Genomic DNA, 23,543 nt, shown 5'->3' on the forward strand with positions numbered 1-23,543 from the left:
AGTCTCCCTTGGCTTACAAATGTCCTAAATCTCACTAACAAAGACGATTGATAGCAGGATTGTGACATCCCGCCAAAAAGTCTCCCAACGATCTTAATGTTAATGGCTGGTCTAAAGACAACATTGATCGCAAGGGCAAGGCCTCCGGCAGGCCTGGGACATCCTGGCACCTTGTAGGCCCTCTTTAGCATATGAAAACTCCACTGAAAGCTCCCTTCCCCTCCCCTTCCCCCAACCGCAGGGTACAGAACCTGCCATCCCTCACAACCCGGGGCAGCAGCTCTTCCTGCCCACAGGTCCTGTCCCCGTGCTCTAATAAACCACCATTTTGCACCAACGACGTCTTAAGAATTCTTTCTTTAGTTGTCGGCCCCGAACCTCCTCACCCCACCGAACCTGACTTAGGTTCTGGGACTTCATCAAGCTCACACACAGGCCCTCACACAGACACACACAACACAACTGATGGACACAACAGGTTAATCAACACGCTTAGTAACCAGAGAAAGGGAAAGGTAAGTTTTTTTTAAATAAGCTATCCAGAACTTAAGAGGGTAAAAGACAATGGCTAGTCCCGTGCTCTGTTGGGGGAGTGTCAATTTTTACAATCTTTCTGGAAAACTGTCCAGAAATATTTATTAAAATGTTTAACATTTTCCCTATATTCACTCTGCAATTTCTTTGTAGGTATTTACTCTAAATGGACTAAGGTGTGATAGTTATCATGGTGAAAAATTAGGAATAACGTATAATGTGCACAACCTGTAGGTTGGTTAAATAAGTAATAATGTTTTTTTTTTAAATAAAAATTTTATTTTTATTTATTTGAGAGGGGTGGGGGCAGAGGGAGAGAGAAGCAGACTCCCCGCTGGGAAGGAAGCAAGACACAGGGCTCGATCTCACAATGCTGAGATCATGGCTTGAGCCGAGATCAAGACTTGGAGCCACCCAGGAGCCCCGATAATATATTTATAAGACGGACTCATTGAAAGCTATTACGTGGTACATTCATTAAGAAAAAAACATTTTCAGGGCGCCTGGGTGGCTCAGTCCTTAACAGTCTGCCTTTGGCTCAGGTCATGATCCCAGCATCCTGGGATCGAGTCCTGCATCGGGCTCCCTGATCAGCGGGAGCCTGCTTCTCCCTCTCCCCCTGCTTGTGTTCCCTCTCTAGCTATGTCTCTGTCTGTCAAATAAATGAATAAAATCTTTAAGAAAAAGAGAGAAAAACATTTTCATTATGCAGTACATTGTAAAAAGTCCAGTAGACAAAATTGACACAAAATTTTTATATATGTATAAAAGACAAATTTCTGGGGCCACATTCCCCAAAACGTTAACAATAGTTAACTGAATTGTGGACTTCCAAATGAGGTTCTCTGTGGGGTTTGTTTTTTTTTTTTTTTTTTTTTTTTTGACTCTTCTGTCTTCTTTAAAATTTCTAATATTATTAAAGTATCATTTGTTTCAAAAGTTATTTTCAGTTTGGACATAACAAAAGAGAGGAGGCCTGATGAAGTTGTGCCCTGAGGATAATTTATATCCTTTAAAAGGATTCCATTGTGTGCAAAGAAGAGTAAGACAGAGCTAACGATGAATTCAACTCACAAAGCTAAGGAACAGACAGCAAAAGAAACAGGAAAACAAGGGCAAGTATTTAATAGGAATGAGAGTAGAATGGCGAACCAAAAATAGAAAAATGCTGCCATTAACAAATGTCAAAGATCCATGGAAGAAAAGCCCTGATCAGGTCTTAGTAAGAAAAAAAGAGAAAAGAGGCCCCAGAGAGCCAACCCTGGGAATTCCCAAGGAGGGTATGATCACAGAGAAAACCTACAAGCTTGCCTCTCCAACTGACAACTATTTAAAAAAGAAATAGCATTACTGTAGGGTTCATGAGGGGGTATCATGAATTTGATACATCAGTACCACATTTCAGGGAACAATTTGACCATTATTATTGAAAACTTAAACATTTTTCTTATCTATGAATTCAGAAATCTGACTTTTGGGAATTTATCCAAAGGGAAATAATCACAAGATACGTAAGTAGGTAGCTGTGAGACATGAGAGAGAGAGAGACAGAGAGATAGAGAGAGGCAGAGAGAGACAGAGACAGAGAACAGAGACAGAGAAAGAAACAGAGACTGAGAGATAAAGACAGAGAGAGACAAAGAGACAGAGAAAGAGAGACAAAGAGACAGAGACAGAGAGATGGAGAGACAGGGAGAGAGGAATGCGCGACCCCCATGACTGACGAGTAGCAGCCATCATCTCGGGAGATCATGAACAACCTTAATTTACTTTCCTACTCAAGTGTGAATCACCAACACCAAGAGAAAATTTAGGAGATACAAATGAGCAATTTACAGAAAAGTAGGCAATAAACATTCGAAAAAAGACTCAACCTGACTGGTACTAGAAGAAACACAAATGAAAACAATGACCCGATCCATTTTTAACTACCGGCACTGGCACATTTTTTTAACGATGGGATCTCCTGTGGTTGACGACGGGCTTAACTACGAGCGAGGGATAATGAAAACTGGATCAACCTTCACAGGGGATACATTTGAAATGTGTATAAAATGGTAAGATTTTGCCCACCTTCTACTTGAAAACCTCAAATATTTTGCTCTAAGGATATAATTCTGAAATGTGAAGATTAACTAAGGGACCTTCGCTGCGGTGTGATTTACGGTGGGGAGGGGCCGTGTGAAATCTTTGCATCTTCAACAGAGAACTGGCTCACACTTGCCCTAGAATATATTGCCGCCATCAACAATCAAGCTGAGGAATCGGGTGCAAAGGTGTGAAATAAATCACAGAACAAAAAAATATCTAAGTCGATAGATTCATGGCTGATTTTTTTTTTTTTTAAGAAAAAAGGAAGGCATTGCAAGACCAATCCAGCGTGCTCTATGGTTCAGTTCTAGTTCTATAAATTACACCGATGGATTATAAACGTTACCGACGGCCTCTTTCTCTGCTCCTCTGCATCTCCCAAGTGTTCATTCACAAGCGCTGTGACACTCACATCGCTCATTCCCTGCATGTTTTCTTGCTAACGGAGTTCCAGCTCACGGGAGTGCACTGGACCAGACCACGGGAAGGAATCACTTCTCAGTCTTGAGCCAATCGCAGCAATCTGGCTTTTCATTCTCCAGCAGTCCCCACACAGGTCCCCTTCCTCACAGACTCTGGCTGTGTGATGCACTGTGGGGACTGGCCTGCCCTCCCGATGAAAGGGACAGATGTGTCTGGCTCTCCTCCTTCCTCGTCATCTGTCTAGGGAGTGGATATTATGGCTCAAGTGGATGGCAGCCTTCTGGAACACTCCAGGGAAACGCCACAAGCTTCACTGCTGGTCCTGGAAGGTTTGAGTCTCTGATCTACCATCAGCAATGGCCCACCTTCAGACATCCTGGAATGTAAGAAGATCGGCCCCTGTTTGTTTAAGATGGGCTTTCTTTCTTTCTTTCTTTCTTTTTTAAGGTTTTATTTATTTGACAGACAGTAAGAGATCATGAGCTGGGGCAGAGGGAGAGGGAGAAGCAGACTCCCCGCTGAGCAGAGAGGCCGATGCGGGGCTCGATCCCAGCACCCTGGGATCATGGCCTGAGTCGAAGGCAGACATTTAACCGACTGAGCCACCCAGGAGCCCCAAGATGGGTTTTCTAATACTTACAGCAAAAAGCACCTCTGGTTTAAATGTGCAGGAAAACCATGAAAGAAACCGTTGCTTAACATTAGAAAGTGGACCAGAAGGACAGGAAGAGCACGTCACATCTCACTTCTATGTCCTAGACGATACCTGTAACACGCTTGTAATAACCATCTAGTAAAAGTTATTAAAAATGTATCATAGTCTGGAACACATCGAACCCCACAGTGCTGACCCCGAGAGGCCTGGCAACCGTGGGATGGATCGCTATGCGATCCTGGGAGAGCCCCCCGTGGTTCCTGAACGTGGCCTCCCAGTCCGTGTAGAGACCACGCAGCCGATGACTCCCGGCCCCTTGTGAAGGGGCTCAGCGGTTCGGTAGTGACCCCTGAGTCTGTCTTCCCTCCAGACAGTGACTGACTAGAAATATGTTCTGTGCAGGGAAAGTGCTCAGGAGTGGGAGACAGACACCATCCCCTCCGGGCTGAGGAGAGAAGACGCACCAAGACTGCCGACCACCAGAGGCGGGAGGGAGAGGCGGGCACAATGGGGGAAGGGTACCACACAGTACAAAGTCCCCTGATAAGATACACAAGTCACGGAGACGTAATGTCTCACATGGGGACTACGATTGAGAACAGGTTCTCTGTTGGATGTTGGAAGTCGCTCATCTTCAAAGTTGTCATCACAGGAAAACAAGCCGTGGCCATGTACAGTGGTGGGTGAACCAGACTTACCATGGCAGGTGTTCTGCAATGCGGATGCACGAATATCGAATCGCTGTGTTGCACGCCGGAAACGAATACGTTCTACGTCAATTATCCCTGAAACCAGAGTGAGTGAGAAGCAGGGCACCAGAGGTCACTTCATAACTGGCCTTGTGGTGTCAGAATACCATCCGGCGTGATTCTCCTCTGCTCAGAGTGGACCAAACCCTCTCCCCAAACTCCCGGCCGACGTCTTAATTCTGTAACACGTTCTCTCTGACACCTGCTTGCGAGAGGCCCAGCGTTTCCCGCGGTCCTCCCCAGCCGAGACAAGTAATAGATCCAACTTGTCCACTGGCAGGTGTGTCCCTAGATGCCTCTGGCAGGAACGTACTGGCGACAGCAGCGATTCGAAGCTGTTAATCGCTACTAGAAGCGATGATTATTTTTGAAAATTATAATTATCGTTATGGATCAAGTGGGTCAGGCACATAGGGTGCAATTCCTGGGACGCGACTGAGATTCCACCAGAAGGAGGGTTTGGAAGAGGGTGCAGAATGTTTACCTCGTGTTCTCCTGCATGAAATGGGGTCGTGGAACAGCAGGACACTGGCCATACCCCCAAGAGATGCTGACAAGTCCGGATTTTGAGAAGGTCCCTCCACAAAAGCAGAGAACTGGTCTTTCCTGTTCACAGCTGACTAGCGCACAGCCAGACAAATGCAGATCTGGTCACACAGCTCAAACCCAATACGTTTTTCTTGAATAAATGGATCCAAGCATCCTGAAACACTTCAACAGTTTCCTGTGAATATTGACAGGTTGGGTGACAGAGCGAAGACACGTATGATGTTTAGTCCTCACCGCACACCACACTAAATACTGCCCATGTGTTAACTCAGCTGCGCGCGTCTCTGGTCCCATGACGTGGATCCTGGTTGACACACAACAGAGCGGGAGAACAGCTTGCAGGTACACGGGGCTCGGCGTAAATGTAGCTGCCTCTTGCAGCAGACACTAGTGTTAACTGATTCTATGGAGAGGGAAGCTGAGGCACAGACCAGTTAGTGACTCACCAGTGATCCACGGCTGGTAAGTGCTTGAGCTGGGATTCAAATCCACGTAGTCTGGGACACCAGGGGGGCTCAGTCAGTTCAGAGCCTGCCTTGGGCTTAGGCCGTGATCCCGGGGTCCTCTGCTTCTCGGCTCCCTTGCTGCTCCCCCTGCTTGTGCTCCCTCTCACTCTTGGTTTCTCAAATAAATAAAAAAAATCTTAAAAAAGAATAAATCCATGCAGTCTGACTTCAGACTCTGCTCCTAACCAACATAGACTAGTAAAGATGTGGAGGGTAATTCTGCAAAATTCACAGTGTATTTTTATGTTTGTATGCAAAAACACAGAATGCTCATTTTTTTTTTCTTTCACTGAGTGTGAGGAAAAATGGTTTCTGCATTTAAATTAGTCATTGAATAGGCCACAGAACGGAAATCGTAGATCATATAACTCAACCACAACAAAGTAAGGGCACCTCTAAACACCAAAAATAGTGGGGGGCGGGGAGCGCAGCAAACTCAGGGATGAGAAGGGGACCTTGAGATTTAGAGGCGTTGAAAATTATAAGGTAAAGCGAATTGTAACTCTGTGCCTGTGAATTTGAAATTGTAAACGAGATGGACAATTTTCTAGGAAAACGTAAACGATTAAAACCGACCCAAGTGCTGGGACTTTTTTCTAAGGGAAACTGGAACGTGCGTGTGCGTGTTTACCGGGGCAGTCCCTCCCGCAGGACTGTGGTTTGGAAAGGCGGGGCTCCTCCTGGGCTGGAGGTGGGAGGTCCCAGACTGGGGCGGGGGCGGCACTTTCTTGGCGGACTGATGCCTTGGGCTTTGCCGGTACCCAGCGAGCGGGAGTCACCTGTTACAAAGAAAACAGAGCTGATGGCGGCCGGCTGCGGCTGCTCGGGAAGTCCTGGGAATAGGCAGGAGGTGCGCGGAAGGGGCCGGGATGGAAACCCCATAACCGACCCACTCCTCCACACCCCTGGAGTCTTCCTGCCAGCGCCCCCCCCCTTCCCTTCCTCTCCCTCCCACGCTGTGGACGGACATTCTGGATCCGAGCGCGTTTGACGAAGAAAACCCGAGGAAGGCAGAGCCGCGTGGAGAGCAAAGGAGACCCGAGTTCAAATCCCTACCCGGTCCCGCACGTGCGGCGTCAGGTTCGGGGAGCGCGCCGCCCTTCTCCCGACCCCCGGAGCCCCCAGCCGGCTCCCGCGAGGCGGTCTGGCCGGTCTGACCGCGCCTCGGGGGTGCGGGCGGGGCGACGGGCGCCTCTCCCCGCCCCCGCTGCCCCGGCGGTGCTCGCTCCTCCCTGGCACACTCACCCACACAGCCCGCCGGCGTCGCGGCTGGAGACGCGCTCCGGGCGCGGGCGGGCAACGGCGCTTGCCAGCCGGCGGCGGGGGCCGGGACGGAGCACAGGAGACCCGCAGGGCAGAACTGGGCGCAGTTCTCGTCTTCCACGCTTCCTTCTCTTAAAGAAGAACTCCCTTGTTCTCACTTGAACTTGGAGGAGCAAGGGGGTGCTCGGAAGCCACTGACGCTGGGGTCTTATTTAGGAACCTTGGCGAAGTTCTGGGCAAGTCACTCAGCTGGACCGGCGAGGCCCGGGCTCATCCCAGCGCCCGGGCGCGGTTCAGCCTGGAAGTGCCCCTTGGTAACCAGCCCGAAGCGGAGGGCGGGAGTGCCAGGCACCCCCGGATCTTGCTTTTGGAGCCATGCCCCTACCGGAGGCCCGCACTCAGGTGGCCTCCTTTGGTGAGCGTCCTCACCAGGTAAGCGCACCGCAGGGGTCGGCCCTGGTCCACCGGGTGGGAGGGATCTTGAGCTCCCAAGAAGTAAGTCCACGCGTTTAGCCGAGGCAGGAGTAGGAGGCTGGAAGGAAAGTCTGCTTTTATCACAGGAAATTGTGGGAGAAGGGTGTGGAAGATGGATTTACATTTTTTCATTTTTGCATTGACGCGTGGGGGTGAGATGCGTAGGGGCCTGGATTTTTGTAGGAAATGGTTGCGGAGCAGAGCGGGGCGGGGTGACAGGCGTCTGAATTTCTGCAGGGACCGAAAAGGGAGCAAAGCCTACAGTTTTGCAGGAACCTAGGAGGACCGGGCGGCGAGAGGTTGTGATCCTGACAGTGTTCGAGGAACTGTAAAGAGTTCGAACGTGAGCATTTCAGAGCAATGACGGAGAAGCACTTACCGCGCGGGTGGTCCCTGACTCCGCGCTCGGCCTGCGGGAAGATGCCCGGGGACCGCGGCGGCCGGAGCGCGCGCCGCCGGCGTCCAGCACCTCGGACAGCGCCGGGCTCCCAACCCGGCCCCGCGCCCCGCGCGCTCCCCGCCCGGGCCGCCCCGCATCGCCGCCTCCCGCGCCCGGAGAGAGGCCTCCCGGGTCGCAAACGCGGACGTGGAGCTCTGCTTCTGGTCCGCCTCGAACTGCTTCCCGTGACTGCGGAAGGAAGAGGCGGAGTATAAACATCCCCCCGCTTCCGCGAACGCGACCGCGGAACGCCTGGCCTCCTGGATTTTGAAAGGCGACCCAGACTCCTCCTGCGCCCGGCCGGGTGCTGAGCGCTCCGCTCGGTTCTGCGGTCGTTAGGCACGCAGAGAGCCTGGGTGCTGTTATCCCAGTGCTGAGGATGGGGGGGCTCGGTCACCTGTGCAGGTCCCTACTGCCGGCCATGGTGTACCACTCCTGTCCACCCGGCCGGGTTGCAGCAGTGGTAGGTGTGCCCGAGCCGGAGCAAGTCCCCCCGAAAGCTCCGCACTTGGGTTCAGGGCGGCAGAATTTGAATCAAAGCTGGGCCTGTGTGCTTGGAACCTGTGTGCTTGGGCACAATCCCCCAACCTGTCTGAACACGGAGCTCTGTGTCTGGAAAATTAGGGTAATGATGCTTCCTTTGCAAAAGTGCAGGGCAAGATGGTCGAAGAGATCGTGTACCTGGGGGATAACTCTGCAAACTGTGGACTGTGGTTGGGGGGTGGGGGCCGGAAAGGGGGGTGCAGGTGACTGAAAGAGGGAAAGGGTGGGTGATGGGCAGTGGCACCCCAGTGCAGGGCTCAGAGGGAGGATCCTGGATGAGTTTGAGTCAAGATAATAATTCCTTTGGTATTCACAAGACTTTGTACAGTGTTCCCATGTGGCCTCCATTTGAGCCTTACAGCAGTCTTGTTAGGTGGGGTTGGAGTTCTTCTATGCGTGTGGCAAAACAACGCTTGGGGGAGTCACACAGCCACCTAGCAGCAGGACTGCCATCCGAATCCAGGCCACCTGCCTCTCTGCTCTGCCGTCTTTCTGCCGCAGCTGTACGTCCTCAGGGGCTAGGATGTGGAGCGGTTACAGACCTACAGGGCATGGAGAGAAGCCCTGTAAGGATCAGGTCTAACCAGGTGAAAATGATTTTGTAAACCAATGTTCGATCTATGGAAACAGCAAGCTCATGTAGATCAACGGCATACATACTCATCGACTGTATTTTCTTTTGTTCCACAAGGACTTTCGGGCAATTTATAAAGATCCACAAGATGTCAGTTTGACACATTGGAAGTAGCTGAGATTCATTAAGATGTAACTGTGGGCAGACTGATGTGTACAAACATAAGAACAGTCATAAGCTTATTTTGTTGAATCTGCACAGGAGGAGGAGGAGGAGGAGGAGGAGGAGGTAGAGGAAGAAGAGAAGGAAAAGGAAGTGGGGGTGGGGAGGAGAGAGGAAGCTGAGAAAGTAGGTAAGAAACAAGATTCAGGCCAGAACCAGCAGTAAGATGAATACACAGCACGTGTGCCCTGGAGTCCTAGAGGCTTGCTGCGGGTCACTAAGTGAAGTACTGTGTATGACCAGTGTCTTTCTCGGGGATAGGAGCCGCTTTGTAGGTGTTTGCAGGAGTCTGCTGGCCCTTCTTACTTTTGCACAATTTTTCCTTCAGGAAACAGTCTTGAAAAGAAATGCAATGCCTTGACCCTCTGATCTACCGTGCTGCCTAACAAAGGAAGTGTAACGGGAAATCCCATGCCAAGGTGACTCGGGGAAGAGGAGAGAAAGCAGATGGGATTTTCGCGGCACCGAACTCATTGTTGCGATGGCTCGCAGAAGCGCACCGTGCTTTGAAGTTTAGGAAGAGCGTTCCTCCATCTTTTGGCTCACTGGAGGCTTCTAACAAACCTGTAGAGGTAAGAAGCTAGGCGAGCGAGGGAAAGGACGGAGACAGAGCAGCCCGACTTGAATTCCAAGTTTATTTTCGTTTTATGCCTAGTGTCCTCAACCGCATCCCTGCAGAGGCCAGGGAAGTAGCCTGAGCGCAGGAGTCAGGCCCGTCATAGGATGACAGAGGATGGCAAACTGAACAATGAACGATGCATCCTAAAACATTCAAGTTTCAAAAATTAAAGCACTGTGCCCGTCAAGCAAGGCGACCCTGGGAGCCACATTTGGCCCTCGGTCCTTTACTGGGCAACCTTGATCGACGTCACTCAGGCTGCAGGTGTGGGGAGGCGCGGGAGGGAGAGAGCCTGAACTCGGCAAGATGAAAGACTGTCTGTCTTTAAATCCCCTGTTTCTAAACTGGGAACCAGTGGACAAGGTGCCTCCTCCCAGCTTCAAAAATCTTAGATTTTAATAGTTTCATGGACAGTAAAAGAATCCAGCAGTTTCTGGGCCAAAAAAGGGCAACTACTTCCACCCACCCACCCCTCCATCAGAGAGAACATCGTTTTCTTATATTTTTTTGGCGTTGGTGATGTTTTAGTTTCCGGGGTTCCTCATCCAGTCAGTCAGTCCCTGCCTGCGCCTTTGGAAGGTGTGTGCGCCCCACTGTGGTGGCCCCGTTTCTTAGGGAGACGGAAAACAGCCCTGAGGGGTGAACGGGAGAAGGGTGGGCTGAGGGGCAGGGGGGCCAGACCGCGGGGAAGGAACCAGGCAAATTTTGCTCACGTCTCAGTGAGCAAAAACTTAACTCTGTTTTTTAACTTCTTGACTCTGTTTCTGAAACACGTGGTGGGGGACCCACTCTGGGGTTGCTAATACGTGGTGGGGGACCCACTCTGGGGTTGCTAATTTTAAAACGTGGTGCCTCGTGCCAAGTGCTTGGGGTTCCAGAATTCAGGAGCCTCCTTCCCTCCGACAGGCTGAGGAACCACGAAAGGCGTCTCATCCTCCCTGTGTTAGGGGTCCCTGCCCCTCATTTTCGTTCTCTGCCACACACATCAGGAGATGAATTCCCAAACCAAAGTCCGTCAGACCGCGGTGGGCTCCCGCGCTCCCGTGGGTCACGTTTAGTGCTGCCTTCGGAGCGCCTGTCCAGCCTGAGGCTCCTCTCCGCCTCGTCCCACCGGTGCTCCTGACCCTCGTCCTCCCTCAGCGGCTCCTAGGTGACCTCCGGCCTCCAGCAGACCCTTCCGAGCCCGACTTCGACACTCTTTGTCCTTCGTGCCCGGCAGGTGCGTTGACACTCAGTCCGTGTTTGGTGGGGAACGAAGGATGAATGGGCCGGCAGCGCCAGTGCGTCCCACGTGGTTTGCGTGGCCATATTCAAGCTTCATCCACACAAGCCTGTCAGTGTATCAGCACTTTATGGGGAGATAACGCCCTGGGGAGTAGGGGTGAGGGCAGTGGAAGGCGGAGAGGGAACGAGGAGGGGCAGGTACAAGGGGACACGCAGCCAGCCACGGCCTGACAGCAGGCGCCCGCAGCTCCGTTTCGCGGAAGGCATGTCCTCTGCGGCATCCCCTGCCCCGAAATCCTTGAAGCCCACCAGCAGCGAGGAGAGGAGGTGGCCCGACATTCTGTTTCCCACCACCTCCCTCCCTTCAGTCAGCATCTGCTCTAGAAAGGGTTAGCGCGCCCGCGTGTCTGCACCCGGTGGCCTCAGGGAAGCTGCTGCTCCTGGCCGGTTGAAGCCGGGGCGTGGGACTCATGGGACACCTGTTCACCTGCAGCACTGGCCTGACCGACGACGTGGGAGAGGGGCAAGCCCTGCCAAGGCCACTCGGGCCAGACAGACAGGCGGGGGGCCAACACCGGAGACGGGCAGGTCGACGTGACCGCGCGTCGGTCTGGGGGATGCGGAAAGCGAAGGGCAGGGCTGTCGTCCCCCACCGCGGGGGTGAGCCGAGGGTCTGCGTCTGTCCTCACTCAGAGCTCCTGCGTTTTTGTCATTCAGGAATGTCAGTCCGGAGGCACACAGTGAAAAGGGGCTGTGGACAGCATGGAAAGTGCTCCCTACACAGAGTCGTACCCTCAGATGGGCTGGAGACTGCCAGCATGCCTCGTCTGCATTCTGTGCTCTCCTTAGATGCTGGGATTTGGGACGAGGCCTGCGCTCAGGGGAGCAGGGGGCCGCCGACCCCAAGTTCGGGGAGAGCAGCATCTCCCAGAGAGGCCGTCCTGTCCCCTCTGGTCCTTCCTCCTTCCCCTCCCTTCCAGCCTCCCTCCCTCCCTGCCCCGACCTTGAAGGGGTCTGGAGGGATGCGATGTGGCCCACACGGGACTCGGAGGGACGCGCCACGGTCCTCCTGCCCGTCCTGCCTTCCTTTCCCTCTCTCTTGCTCCTTCCCCTGAGTCTTCCTGGATCCTCCTCCTAATGACGACGCGGCTGATGAGGGAGAGAAGACCGCGTCCCTGCCTCGGGGCTCACGGAGGCCGACCCAGGAGACGAACACGTCGACGCTCCATGGAGAAGTTTGCAAAGCGTCAAGGAGCCCGGGAGAGGCCGTGTCCGGTTTTTCTCGTGTCGTGTAGTGTGTGTGCGACTGCGGCGGTGAGGGTGGGTCGTGCGTGTGCTGTGCGGGGTGCGCGTCTGGGTGCTGTGTCAGCGCGAGGAAGAGAGAAGGCCAAGACCGTGCAAGCATTACAGCGTGTGCGTGTACTACACTGGATTTTCTTCTTGGTGGGCTGCGTCTAGATTTTGCTTTTTATGAATTGTGCTGCTGGGAACGTTTCTGTACATGTTTGGCTACACAGATTTACGGGTAATTTATTGGTGTGAATGACTCACCCCCAAACGAGTGACTTCGAACGGTAATCAGTTATTTGTGCATTGTTTCTGCAACGCGGACCGGGCTCTGGAAACTTCTGCCGGCCTCACCTGCGTTCCTTCCCGCAGGGGTGACCAGCTGGGGGTCGGCCGGTCCGAGGCGGCCTCGCTCGCACTGCGGTGGTCAGCGGGGCTGGCCCGCTGGGACTCCGTGTGTCCCTGCCGGCGGGACACCCCGCATGTCTTTACAGGCAGCAAACGAAGGTCCACGGAGGCCTTGCAAGTTGCACACGGCCGCTCTGGCTGCGCTTTCTTGGTCAAGGCAGGGGTGCGTGGAGGAGGGGCGAGGGTCTTCGCAGGCGTGTGCTCGGGGAGGGGAGGACATCGTGGCCACGCTTCTCAGTCCACCGCAGGCGGAAGCCCGCGTGGAGTGACTGGGGCGGAGGGCTGGTTTCGGCCCCGCCAGCGGGTTCCTGCCGCCTCGAATCCTGGTCCGACCCTGGTCTCGGAGCCGCTGGTCTAATTTTAGCCGCGCCGGATTACACAGCATGTGTAGTGGCCTCTCGTTGTGCCTTAATTTGATTTTCTCTGCCTACTAATGAGGCTCAGCACCTTTTTATGTGCTCGTCGGCGGTTTGTGGGTCCTCTTTCGGAGGAAGTGATTTGTGGGAGTTCTTTATATAGCCTGCGCATGAGTCAGCTGTCATCTCCCTCTGCCCTCCCTGCTCGGTCTTGAGTGATTCTCCTCTTGATTAAAAAGGAAGTCGCATCTGAGCCGAGGTCTGCGGGACGATGAGTCAGGAAGGAAGAGCGGGGAGACCTTGCAGTTAGGAGCACGAGGGGTGCTGAAAGGGACAAACATGCGGGCATCTGAGGGAGACGCTGTGCGTGGGCGACCGGGGCAACAGCGGGGGAGCTGGGGGGCTGGGCTGGGGACCAGGGGCCTCTGAGGGAGCAGGAGGCCGTGTTTTCGCTGCGCACTCCCTCTCCTTGATTTGTGGCGTGGGACCTGCTTCATTGTGTCCAGCGTGCGGGGACGCACACACCTAGCCCAGAGACCTTCCTAAAGGGATCTTATTATAGTCCTTATCAGGCCCTTCTTATAGGGGATGGTGGAAAAAGAGAAAGGCCATACCTCACGCGCACACACACCCACACACGCACACCCACGTGCACACACACACAGTAGGAGCCTGAAGGAGGCGGCGCGGAGACGGGGAGACAGCGGCCATGCGGTGTCCCTGGGCGGGAGCGTTTCTAGAGAAGATCTTGGGGGACCACGAACACACCTGCAGCACGACCCCCCGAGATCTAGCTCTCGGGACAAAGCCTTGTTTGAAGCGGAGGGACACTGGACGGTTAACCACAGTCGCTTCCCTGAAGGGAGTGGCTTCCCCGAGGCATGTGTGTGGGTGCGTGTGCGTGTACGTGTGCGTGTGCATGTCCGCACACGCGCACGAGGAGAGCTCTTCTTCGTTGCAGCCTTAAGTGCAGTTTGGGCGTTTGCAAACACTGCAAGTACCTGTTAACGTCTTAGAGACTGATGAAGGGTGTGGGTCTGTCTGTAACTTCAGCCAAGGCAGGCTTCTGACTTCCCATTTAACAGAGGGTCATAAACTGATCAGAAACAGCTCAGGGCAGTGGGGGTGGGGGAGGACAGATGTGCCTTAGGTGGGGAGCCAGGACCATCGGCTCAGCAGGAGCCTGGGGGACAGAGTCCCCTGGAGGGGCTGTGCTGGCACAGACGTGGGCCCGGAGGGGCCCCCACCTCTCCGTATCCGCGGACGGCCTCTCCAGCGACACCGGGTTTGGGGGCTCTGGTGCAGGAACTCAGGGAGGGACACGGGGCCAGGTTTGGCAGGGCTCCGCCGCGGACGCTCGGGTGTGGGCAGGCGTGTGATCCCGCCCATCCTCTGCCCTGCGCCTGTTCCCGGGGGGAAGGGGTGCGGCATCGTTCTGGAAGACAATGGGACGATGTTCTGGAGGGCGACGGGATTCTGACACCTGCTGGAAAAGTAGAGACTACAACCCGGACGGGGTAGCGAGGCTGGTTTTGCTTTATGATGATTTTCCGTCCTGATTTCTCCCCTCTTATATAGTAACGCATGCTTACGTCAGGAAGTACGGCAAAGAGGAGGTGAAAACCGTCCATTGCTCTATGACCGTTCTGGCGTGTTTCCTGCTGGAAGAAGAATGGGGTGAACAGTTATTTATGAGGTGACCCGAGAGGCAGCCTCGCCGCTCGATGCTGGGGCTGGGGCTGTGGCAGCGAACCAGGCAGACATGGGCCTTTCCACGTGCGGAAGCCAGCGTGGCCCACGGGCGCGAAGCGTGGTTTCCTCCACAACATTCGAGGTAAGCGACGGCCGTCTGTCTTGCTTACCGTGCGCTGGGCGTACGTCCGCGGCTTTGCTGTGGGGAAGGGTTCTCCGTACGTGCTCTCGTTTGACCTCTGTGCTGGCTCTGTGAGGGGCAGCCACCGTCCCCCGACCCCACGCACGTGACAGACGGATGTGGATGAGCTGGGTGACCTGGCGGGATCCGGCGGCCCCGCACCCCACACCCCTGCACCAGCCACAGCACTCCGGCTGCCGGCGGAGCACACATCATCTCTCTCTCTTCTCCCTCGCTAGGTCTGATCGCCGCTGTGGCCCGGAGGCGCTGCCGAGGCCAGGATGATGGACGACGACACGGAGCTGAGGACAGATGGGAACTCCCTCCTGAAGGCGGTGTGGCTGGGGAGGCTCAGGCTGACCAGGCTCCTCCTGGAAGGGGGCGCTTACATCAATGAGAGCAACGACAAAGGGGAGACGGCCCTCATGGTGGCGTGCATCACCCAGCACGTGGACCAGCAGAGCACCAGCCGGCCCAGGATGGTGAAGTACCTGCTGGACCAGAGGGCAGACCCCAACATCCAGGACAAGTCCGGCAAGACGGCTCTCATCCACGCCTGCATCCGGAGGGCGGGGGGCGACGTGGTGTCCCTGCTCCTGGAGAACGGCGCCGACCCCAGCCTCGAGGACCGCACGGGGGCTTCGGCCCTGGTCTACGCCATCAATGCCGATGACAAGGACGCCCTGAGGCACCTGCTGGACGCCTGCAAAGCCAAAGGAAAGGAGGTGATCATCATAACAACCGCTAAGTCGTCGTCAGGCACCAAAACCACCAAGCAGTATCTCAATGCCCCTCCGTCGCCCGGAGGGGAAGACCGCCAGTCCCCTCCGCTGTGCACGTCCCCCTCGGACATCGAACTGAAGGCTCTAGGCCGGGGAGCCCCACCCACGGACAGGGAGGATGACTTCTTCAGCCTCCAGTCAGGGCGTCTGAGTGCCGGCAACATGGCCAGGGCTCTCAACGAGCCCGGGTCGCCCCTCAGGAAAGTGGGGAACCTCAAGCGGGCCCGCCTGCCCCAGCTGAAGAGGCTGCAGTCTGAACCCTGGGGCCTGATTGCGCCGTCCGTGCTGGCAGCCGGCGCGCGTCAGGACGAGACCCACGGCCCCGGCCCAGACAGCGAGGTCGTCAAGAGCTTCAGTGATGTGTCCTTCCCCAAGAGGGGGCCGCTCTCCAGAACCAGCAGCATCGATGGCAAAGACCCCACCTTCTTCCCCACCGTCGCCGAGCAGGTGCAGAAGATCACGGCCTCCCCAGGACCAGCATCCTGGAAGGCCGCCCACGAGAAGGGTCAGGCTTCCCACCCCCGTCTTGCCCGGAGAGGGACTCTCCCCGCTGACCAGGAGAAGGTGGGTTTCAGTCCAGCAGGCCCCCCTGCTCTCAAAGATCCCGTGTCCCTCAAGTGGCTGGAGAGTGATTTGCACGACTTAGATTTACAGACTGGGGCCGACCAGCTCAGCTCGGTCTCCCTGGAATCAAGCAAAGGGCCCTTGGACAGGAAGAGGCTCGACGGCTCCTTCCTGGCTCTCTTCCACGGCTCACGGGAGTCCCTGGACCCTGCGCCCAGCACGTCCCCCAGCTCGGCACGCCGCCGGCCACCACCTCTGCTGGAAAGGCGAGGTTCTGGGACTCTGCTGCTGGACCGAATTTCGCACACCAGGCCCGGCTTCTTGCCGCCTTTAAACATCGGTGGGAACCCACCTATCCCTGACATCAGATCCAGCAGCAAACCGTCTTCTCCACTTGCGAGCAGCTTGAAATCCATGGTTCCCGTTGCGCCCAGTTCACCCAAGAGAGCAGACCTGAGAGGCAGACGGGCGCTCCTGCGGAGACACTCCATGCAGGCCGAGCAGATGAGGCAGCTGTCGGACTTCGAGCAGACCGTCACCTAGCAGCGGCCGGCGGGCTGTAAACCACAGAACTCTGCGCAGTTACTGGAAGGCACCCTCACCTAGAGCAACACAGCCGCACATCCCGTGGGTCCCTCTGCGCTGCCGGCGGGGACGGAGCTGGGCGCTGTGTCCCTGCGGAAGTGGTCTCTGGGTTTATGCAGTTTTCCCTGCAGAGAGCTCAGGGTAATTGGGTTCGAGACACGAAATCACCGAAACCAAAAATTTCCCCACGGTCCTCCCTTTGGGGTTGGGAAGGCCCCCCAGGCAGACGAGCACGGAGGTCCTGAGATGGTATTCAGATCACGCCCTTTGTAATCCATCTATAAAGTGCCTACAGAGATGACGAGGCTTTCACATTCGTCGGGATGTGCAGGAGCTCAGTGGGCCCGGAGCTCGGGAATCCCGCAGCTGTGTTCCCTTCCAAACAGCAGAAGCGGAGCTCCCCGTTCAGAGAGGCCCCGCGGGTGGGCGCTGTCCAGCACCCGGAGCCCCAGACCCCCAGACCCCTCCTGCCCCCGTCACACCTGCGTTCATGTACACCTGCGGGTGTGTGGTGGGTCCCCAGCGATGGTAACCACGTGTTCCCTGAATCCCGAGGGGCCGTCCTTGAGGGGTGCCTCAGAGACGCGGCCTGCCCCCTGCCCTGACACTAGCTCTGTGTCGGAATCTTGTGGAAAGACCCTCGGGGGCGGTTAATGAATTTGGAGGTGAATGTGATACAATTTCCAGAACAGACCCTTTTCTTGCTTGTTCTTGAGAAAACTTGATGAGACTCCCCAAAGCCAGGACGATAGTAACGATGGGACGGGCAGGGAGTGCTTCTCAGGCCGGAGCTGCGGGACGGCTTTGAGTTCTGTAGCCTGAACGGGGAAGGGGTGCCGGCCGTCCTGTCAGGGGCTGCTGTCCAGGTAATTGAAGAAAATTCTGGTTTCTGCTGTGTCTGAACTATCCACATGATGGAGGTGTAGAAATGACCGGAACGACCCTTTCCAGCCACGTTGCCCCAGCGGAGAAGGGAGGCGGACGCTTGGCACATCTGCAGGGCTGGAGGCACGTTTCGGATGAGGGCTCCTGGTTACGTCCTAGTCATCTTCTTCTCCTGCTGCCCGGATATGCCGGCTCCAGGGTTAGAAGAATGCGGTGGTCCCTGGGGGTTGCGTCCTACAGAGGAATGAGTAAAGGCTCTGAGACTGGGGTTTGCATCCCTGTTTTCATCATTTACCAGCTTTGTGACTTCTCGAAGCCTCCACTCCCTCATGGGCAAAACGGGCTTGGCAGTGGTCCACCTTGAAAGGGGGAGGGGGAAGAACGGGCCAGCTGCTGGGCCTGGCACGGAGCAGTAACTGGACGGGAGGTAGCTGATTCTGACGGACACCTTCAGACCGCTGAAGCGCCCGCGTCTCAGATAATACATTATATCCTGCACAAAATGGATTTCAGTGCTGCTGAGGAACTCCAGGGTCTCCTTGAGACCCCCGGGGGTGCCGTGGTACCGAGCCGTCGGCACACTGGTCGAGGAAAATGCCTTCCGCCACGTCGGCTCTCCAGGTCACAGCATTTCTGTCACGGCATCTGCTAGGCGGTTGTCTGAGCACCCCAAACAGAAGCGTGGACGACGCTTACAGGTAACCTGAATGTTTACTTTTTCATCATTCCTTCCAGGCGGGCCTGTCCGTGCTCAGTCCCAGCACTGCTGAAGCTTTAGGCTGGGTGGGCTTTGTCATCGGGGCTGACCTTGCGTGGCAGGAGGCTCGGCGGCAGCCCTGCCCTCTGCCCGCCAGACACCAGTAGCACCTTCCTCCTGGGTGCGACCACCAGAAACATCTCCAGACATCTCCTGGGCCCACACCGCCTCGGCTGATCACTGCGGCTCCAGGAGGGGGACAGCGTGCCTGGCAGAAATCGGTCATGACCAGCAAAGCCGCACAGAGGTGTGGGTCTGGCCGCGTCAGCCCTCCCACTGACCTGAAGCCAATCGAATTCTGCTTTAGTAGGATGACTGATCGATTGATCCATAACTCGGGCCCTCGGGGTTCTTGGCAAGCACACCTGTGGGAGTGCTGGTGCCCTTTTGTACTTTGTGGGGAGGGAGGAAAAGCATGTAAGCTAGTGAAAACCTAGGGCTCACAAACTTGGTTTAGGGTGAACAATGCATAAGCTTCTCGGACCACTGAGTCACGAATAGTTCTTACCAAATGGACGGGATTGCAGGCAAGGACACGTTCCCACACATTAGAGAAAATCATAGGGACATCCCTTGTTCTCAGCAGCTCATTAACTCCTCCCACCCCCCCACCCCCCCACCCCCTCCCACTGTCCGCACTGCCAGCGAAAGCTAGCCTCTGCTAGTAGATCCGGAATAGCCCGTCCGTCCCATGCGTGCCCACAGCAGGAGCAGCGGGGACTCTTGGTCTGCCTCTGTCCCTGGTGACCCGTCCGTTGGCCTTTCTCCGGACGGTACGTCCTCCATCCCCGTTTGATGATGCATTTGCTGCATTAGGCTGGGTTCCAAACTAGTACGACCACAACACTTCGTCACGATTAGTCAGTGCAGAAAAAAGCGATTTGTCCACATCAACGAACCACACAAGGATGCTTCTAAAACGCACATTTTAGATTCCACCGTGCTTTCTAGATCAGAGAGGCGCTTCTCTTTTCCGAATCCTGGTGCCACTACAGGAGTTAGCTGCAGGCTGTAGTTAAGACTTTCTGGAATGCTTGTCAAAATATATTCTAGAACAGGAGCCTGGAGTTTAAATTCTGGAACTTTGGTTTAGCTTCTAGACACCCCGAAGCCGGTTTCTGTTTGTTTATTTAGACCTGTCGTAGAGTCTCTTAGAATTTCATCAGGTAAACGTGTCCTGCCAAAGGCAGGCTGTGTCTGACCCTTCCCCTTAAACTCCTCCTCCTGCTTGAACTGGTTCTCTGTGGTGTTGGACTCTAGTCTCAAGCTGGCGGCAAGGTTAGAGACGTGTCCACATGCAAGTAACGAAACTGTCTAGATATTTCTAACATGTCAATAAAAAGATATATGGCAATCCTTTAATAGCACACCCTTTTTTGTAGCGAAGTCTCCATGATAAATATCACCTTTTCCTTATGACGGGGTTGACGTGACCGCCTGGGAATGTCATCCTTAGCAGACACCCTAATTTCATGCATGCATAATTTTAAAAATTAACTTTTACTTACACAAGTATTATGGTTTCTCCCTTGGTTAAACAAGAGGCAGAGGACAAGAAAGTGCTTTTCCACGGCGAGAGGTGGGTCTCTGTACCCTGCCCGCCTCTGCTTGGGTTTCCTGAGTGGGGAGGGGCCTCCCTCCTTGGGTCCGAGGTCCAACATCGATGAGTGGTAACATACGCTCCTGCTCGAGGACAGGGCACAGGTATCGTCTCTGGGAGTCCGGGATCTGTGACTCACGTTTCATCCGCACCCGATCCAGTGCAAACCGTACCTTTAGGTTCTCCCCTGGACGACTGAAATGACTTAGGTTAACAAAAAGAAAAAAAGGAAAGGACTAGTTTCAGTATGTCTATTCCCCCTCTATCTTCAGGAAAGGCAGGTCCCCATTGTTTCTGAACCCCTAGAGGAGAGATTATGAGGGACCGTACTGGGGAGGGGGGAGGAGACGCTGATGGGACTGACGGGGGAGAGGGATGAGGACGAGGCCACAGGAGTCCACCTGGAGGGGAAGCGTGCACTCCCAAGACTGACAGAAGGTCAGAAACTTGGGGTCCCTTGAGTGGAACCTGCTTCCTCCCGGAGCAAAACTATGGAGGGGAGAGGCTGCACGGTGCATCCTGGGAGGCAAGGGTCAGGCTGGGCAGGAGGACATCAGAGCTGCCTGCCCGGACAGAACACGGCAGCTCGGACAGTGCACACACGTCAGCACGGCGGTGAGCCCGAATGCTGTGTGCTGCTGGTACTGCCACGGAACAGGGCCGGAGAGCTCCTCCGAGACCGAGATGGACATTCTTATTGTCTCTGTTAAGACTGGCAGGGGGTGGGGGGGGGGACAAGACCCATTTTAGATTGATTTAGAAAAGTAAAGCAGTGTGATGCTTCTTACATCCAATGGTAATGAAATGAGATGGACAGCAGTCCCATAGCCCATGGTGTGCACAGGGTAGGAAGGAAAACACCCACACCACACTTGGAATTTGCCAGGGGGAGGTCATCGAGAGTAAAGAACAGACTTCAGGAAACAAGACGGAGGTCACCGTTTTGCAGCTGTGCTCATACCAGATCAAGTCCACAGATCCGACGCCGGCTGCGGACGGGGCTTGACATCCTACAGTAAACATGGAGTGCCACCCACTAGAGAAAAGGGTCAGCATTATGGGAAAGGATGGGGAAGGAGGAGGAACAGGAGGGGAGGGGGAATGAAAGGACCAACGTCGAGGCCAAGGTCCTGCCAGGGCGAACCAGCCCAGAGCAACAGCCCGTGGAGGAAGAGCCCCGGGAGCTCCATTCTGGAGTCCTGTGCCTCACCCGGGAGGACGCAGAACCACAGACACTCCTGATCTAGAGGATTTCTCATATGGTGAGAGGTAAGGGTCTAAATTAATTAATTATCCCATTAGAATTTAAAAGTATTCTTTTTTTTTTTTTTTTGGCCACTGTCGGTACTCTTGGTTGCCCACCTGTTAGATCCTGATTTTGCTCACGTAGTCACTTGATAGCCTTGCCTCTCTTTTGACTGGAGCCAAAGCTGCTCTGTCCCCAGCTCCCTCCAAGGCAAGTCCTGACTGGTCTGAGTTAATCATGACACGTCCATTCTCCTTATCAGACACTGGGTAAAGGATCTAGCCTAAGCCAGCCACCACCGGCTGCCTCATCACTGCCCTAGGTCCAGAGATGGCTGCATGGCCTACCTGGACCAACTGGACTGAAGGAAAGGACATACACTTCATGGCTGAAAGATTTTCTCTTCCTTCCACTAGACATGACCAAACATGTTGCCCCAAAACTTATTTGTTTGGGTTGACAACCCTCTTTTGACAAAGAGAGAACAGAGTCTAAGGATAAAGCCAACATGAAGAGAAGGGTGGAACTTGGAGGAAGATGGATTGGAGCCTTGATCACGTTATGCCTGCAGCCCGCATCACCTCGAAACTTTCTGTTACAAGAGATAAGGTATCCTGTGCCATTTAATCTAGTTAGAGTTGGCTTTTCATTTACTTGGGATACCATACGAATTGGTTGTTTCTGCAGTTTCTGTTTAAATATTTTAATGATGACAAAAAAATCAGTACCCCATTCATAACTTTTTGAAAGCCTAATTGCCAGAAAGTCCTTTCTTATATTGAGTCGAAATGTCCCTTACTGTCAGATTCATGCATTGCCCCAACTTACACAAGATGGGACACGCAGGACAGATGTACCCCGAAGTATGGGTGGACACAGTGTGCTCGTGGAAAGCATGTTGCTACAACATCAGGCAGATCTGGGTTCATTTGCTGGCTCCCCCGTTCATAAGCTGAGTAAGTCTGGGAAATATGACAATTTGTTTAACGGCCATAAACTCTTGCCATCCAGTGTCATCCTCCTCTGAATGTGACTTAGAACTCCTCCCATCCAGAGCTGGAGTGTTAATTCTCCACCTTCAATCTGGGCTGGCCTTGGAACTTGCTTGGCTAACAGAACGGGGCAAAAGTGATACTGGAGGGTAGTTTCTGTTTCTGCCCTGCTGTCTTGGGATGGTGCCCCACACAGAAATCATGTACATTGCAAAAAGCCGCAGGATGCGTGGAGGGCTGAGCGCGCTAGCCAACAGCTCCCAGCAGTGGCACACGTGAGAGTAGGACCATCATGGACCTCCAGCCCAGGGGACCCTCCAGCTGAAGAACTGCCCAGCCAACTGACAGAACCACGAGACATTATAAGTCGCAGCCAGTGTACACCACCGGGTAGTCTGTTGTCTAGCAAAGGCTGAAGAGAAGCAGGAACATGATTTCATTACACATCTTCTGTATCTTTATTATCAAAGGAAAAAAATAATGCCTTTTTTTTCACATGGTTGCTAGTGAGGATTAATTAGTGCAAAATATGTAAAGTGCATGCATAGCCAGTGCCGCGGTGGGGACACTGTAGGTGCTAAGTAAGAGGCAGCTCTCATGATTCCTGTTAATGCCAACTTTTGAAGTTAACACTTTCTTCACCCTTAGGTTTTATTTTTTGAGGTTAAATCCCATGTCCTTTGACTTGAGAAGCCTCCCTGGCCATTTACTAAACCGGCCCCTTCCTAATTACCACCCACCCCCCACTTTATTACCATTCCTCCTAAAGCAGTACGACTGGGCTCTGATCCTACCTCCAGTGGTGGCGCCTTCCACCTTTCAGCAGCAGGTGCTGAAACACTGCCCTTCCTTTAATAACCCCATGCAAGTCAGGGCTCCTCCTTTTCTAGCTCTTCCACTTCTGCCGTCTGGCATCCTGGTACCTGTCCATGATCCGTCTTCCAGCGTTCTGACTTGAGCGACTGCCAGGTCGGGCTTCCCACCTCGGAACCGAAGCAGGTGTTTTCTTGGAACTTAAACATGGGACTTAACCGTAAACCCGGCAAAACTCCTTTTCGTTAGTCTTAGCTTAGCATGCAGCTGGCCGTGCTCCTCTTGCTTGGTCTTCCATCTGTCATTTGTTGCTTCCCCTGGTGCGTCTTACCTGTTTTCTTAAGCCAGGAGCTAGGAGACAGTGCTCATCAGTACAGAGTCAGGGAAGGAGCCTCAAGGCACAGCCCTCCACACCTCTCTGGTCTCTGACCAGACGTACTAGCAGACGTTACCCGTAGGGATCGCTTTCACATTGCTTAGCCCGTGGTGCTGGTCCAAGGTGCCTGGAGGCCGTCCCGCCCCTCCCGCCC

The 23,543-nt window shown here is 54.3% G+C and overlaps 1 protein-coding gene and 1 long non-coding RNA gene across 9 annotated transcripts; one reads left to right on the top strand and one right to left on the bottom strand.

The window, feature by feature from the left end:
* Positions 1-2,283: 2,283 nt before the first annotated feature.
* On the bottom strand, positions 2,284-7,747 carry LOC131998963 (uncharacterized). 6 transcript variants are annotated; one of them, XR_009398954.1, is made up of 5 exons: positions 7,624-7,747; positions 6,753-7,302; positions 6,139-6,286; positions 3,689-5,623; positions 2,284-3,424 (listed from the first exon to the last, which is right to left on the bottom strand). It is a non-coding gene; the product is annotated as an uncharacterized LOC131998963 (long non-coding RNA). The 6 variants fall into 6 exon arrangements; XR_009398956.1 differs by having other exon boundaries at positions 3,689-5,176; positions 5,448-6,286; XR_009398955.1 differs by having other exon boundaries at positions 3,689-5,305; positions 5,448-6,286.
* On the top strand, positions 7,114-19,724 carry ANKRD34C (ankyrin repeat domain 34C). 3 transcript variants are annotated; one of them, XM_059371401.1, is made up of 5 exons: positions 7,114-7,202; positions 9,351-9,594; positions 10,548-10,860; positions 14,495-14,750; positions 15,029-19,724. In XM_059371401.1, exon 5 carries the CDS (start codon positions 15,071-15,073, stop codon positions 16,676-16,678), a length of 1,608 nt encoding a protein of 535 aa, XP_059227384.1. In that variant the 5' UTR covers positions 7,114-7,202; positions 9,351-9,594; positions 10,548-10,860; positions 14,495-14,750; positions 15,029-15,070; the 3' UTR covers positions 16,679-19,724. The 3 variants fall into 3 exon arrangements, with proteins under 3 accessions (XP_059227384.1, XP_059227387.1, XP_059227385.1); XM_059371402.1 differs by lacking the exon at positions 7,114-7,202 and adding an exon at positions 7,780-8,308; XM_059371404.1 differs by lacking the exon at positions 10,548-10,860.
* Positions 19,725-23,543: the final 3,819 nt, after the last annotated feature.

Source organism: Mustela nigripes, chromosome 13 (genome assembly GCF_022355385.1).
Source record: "Mustela nigripes isolate SB6536 chromosome 13, MUSNIG.SB6536, whole genome shotgun sequence".
Classification (NCBI taxonomy): Eukaryota; Metazoa; Chordata; class Mammalia; order Carnivora; family Mustelidae; genus Mustela; species Mustela nigripes.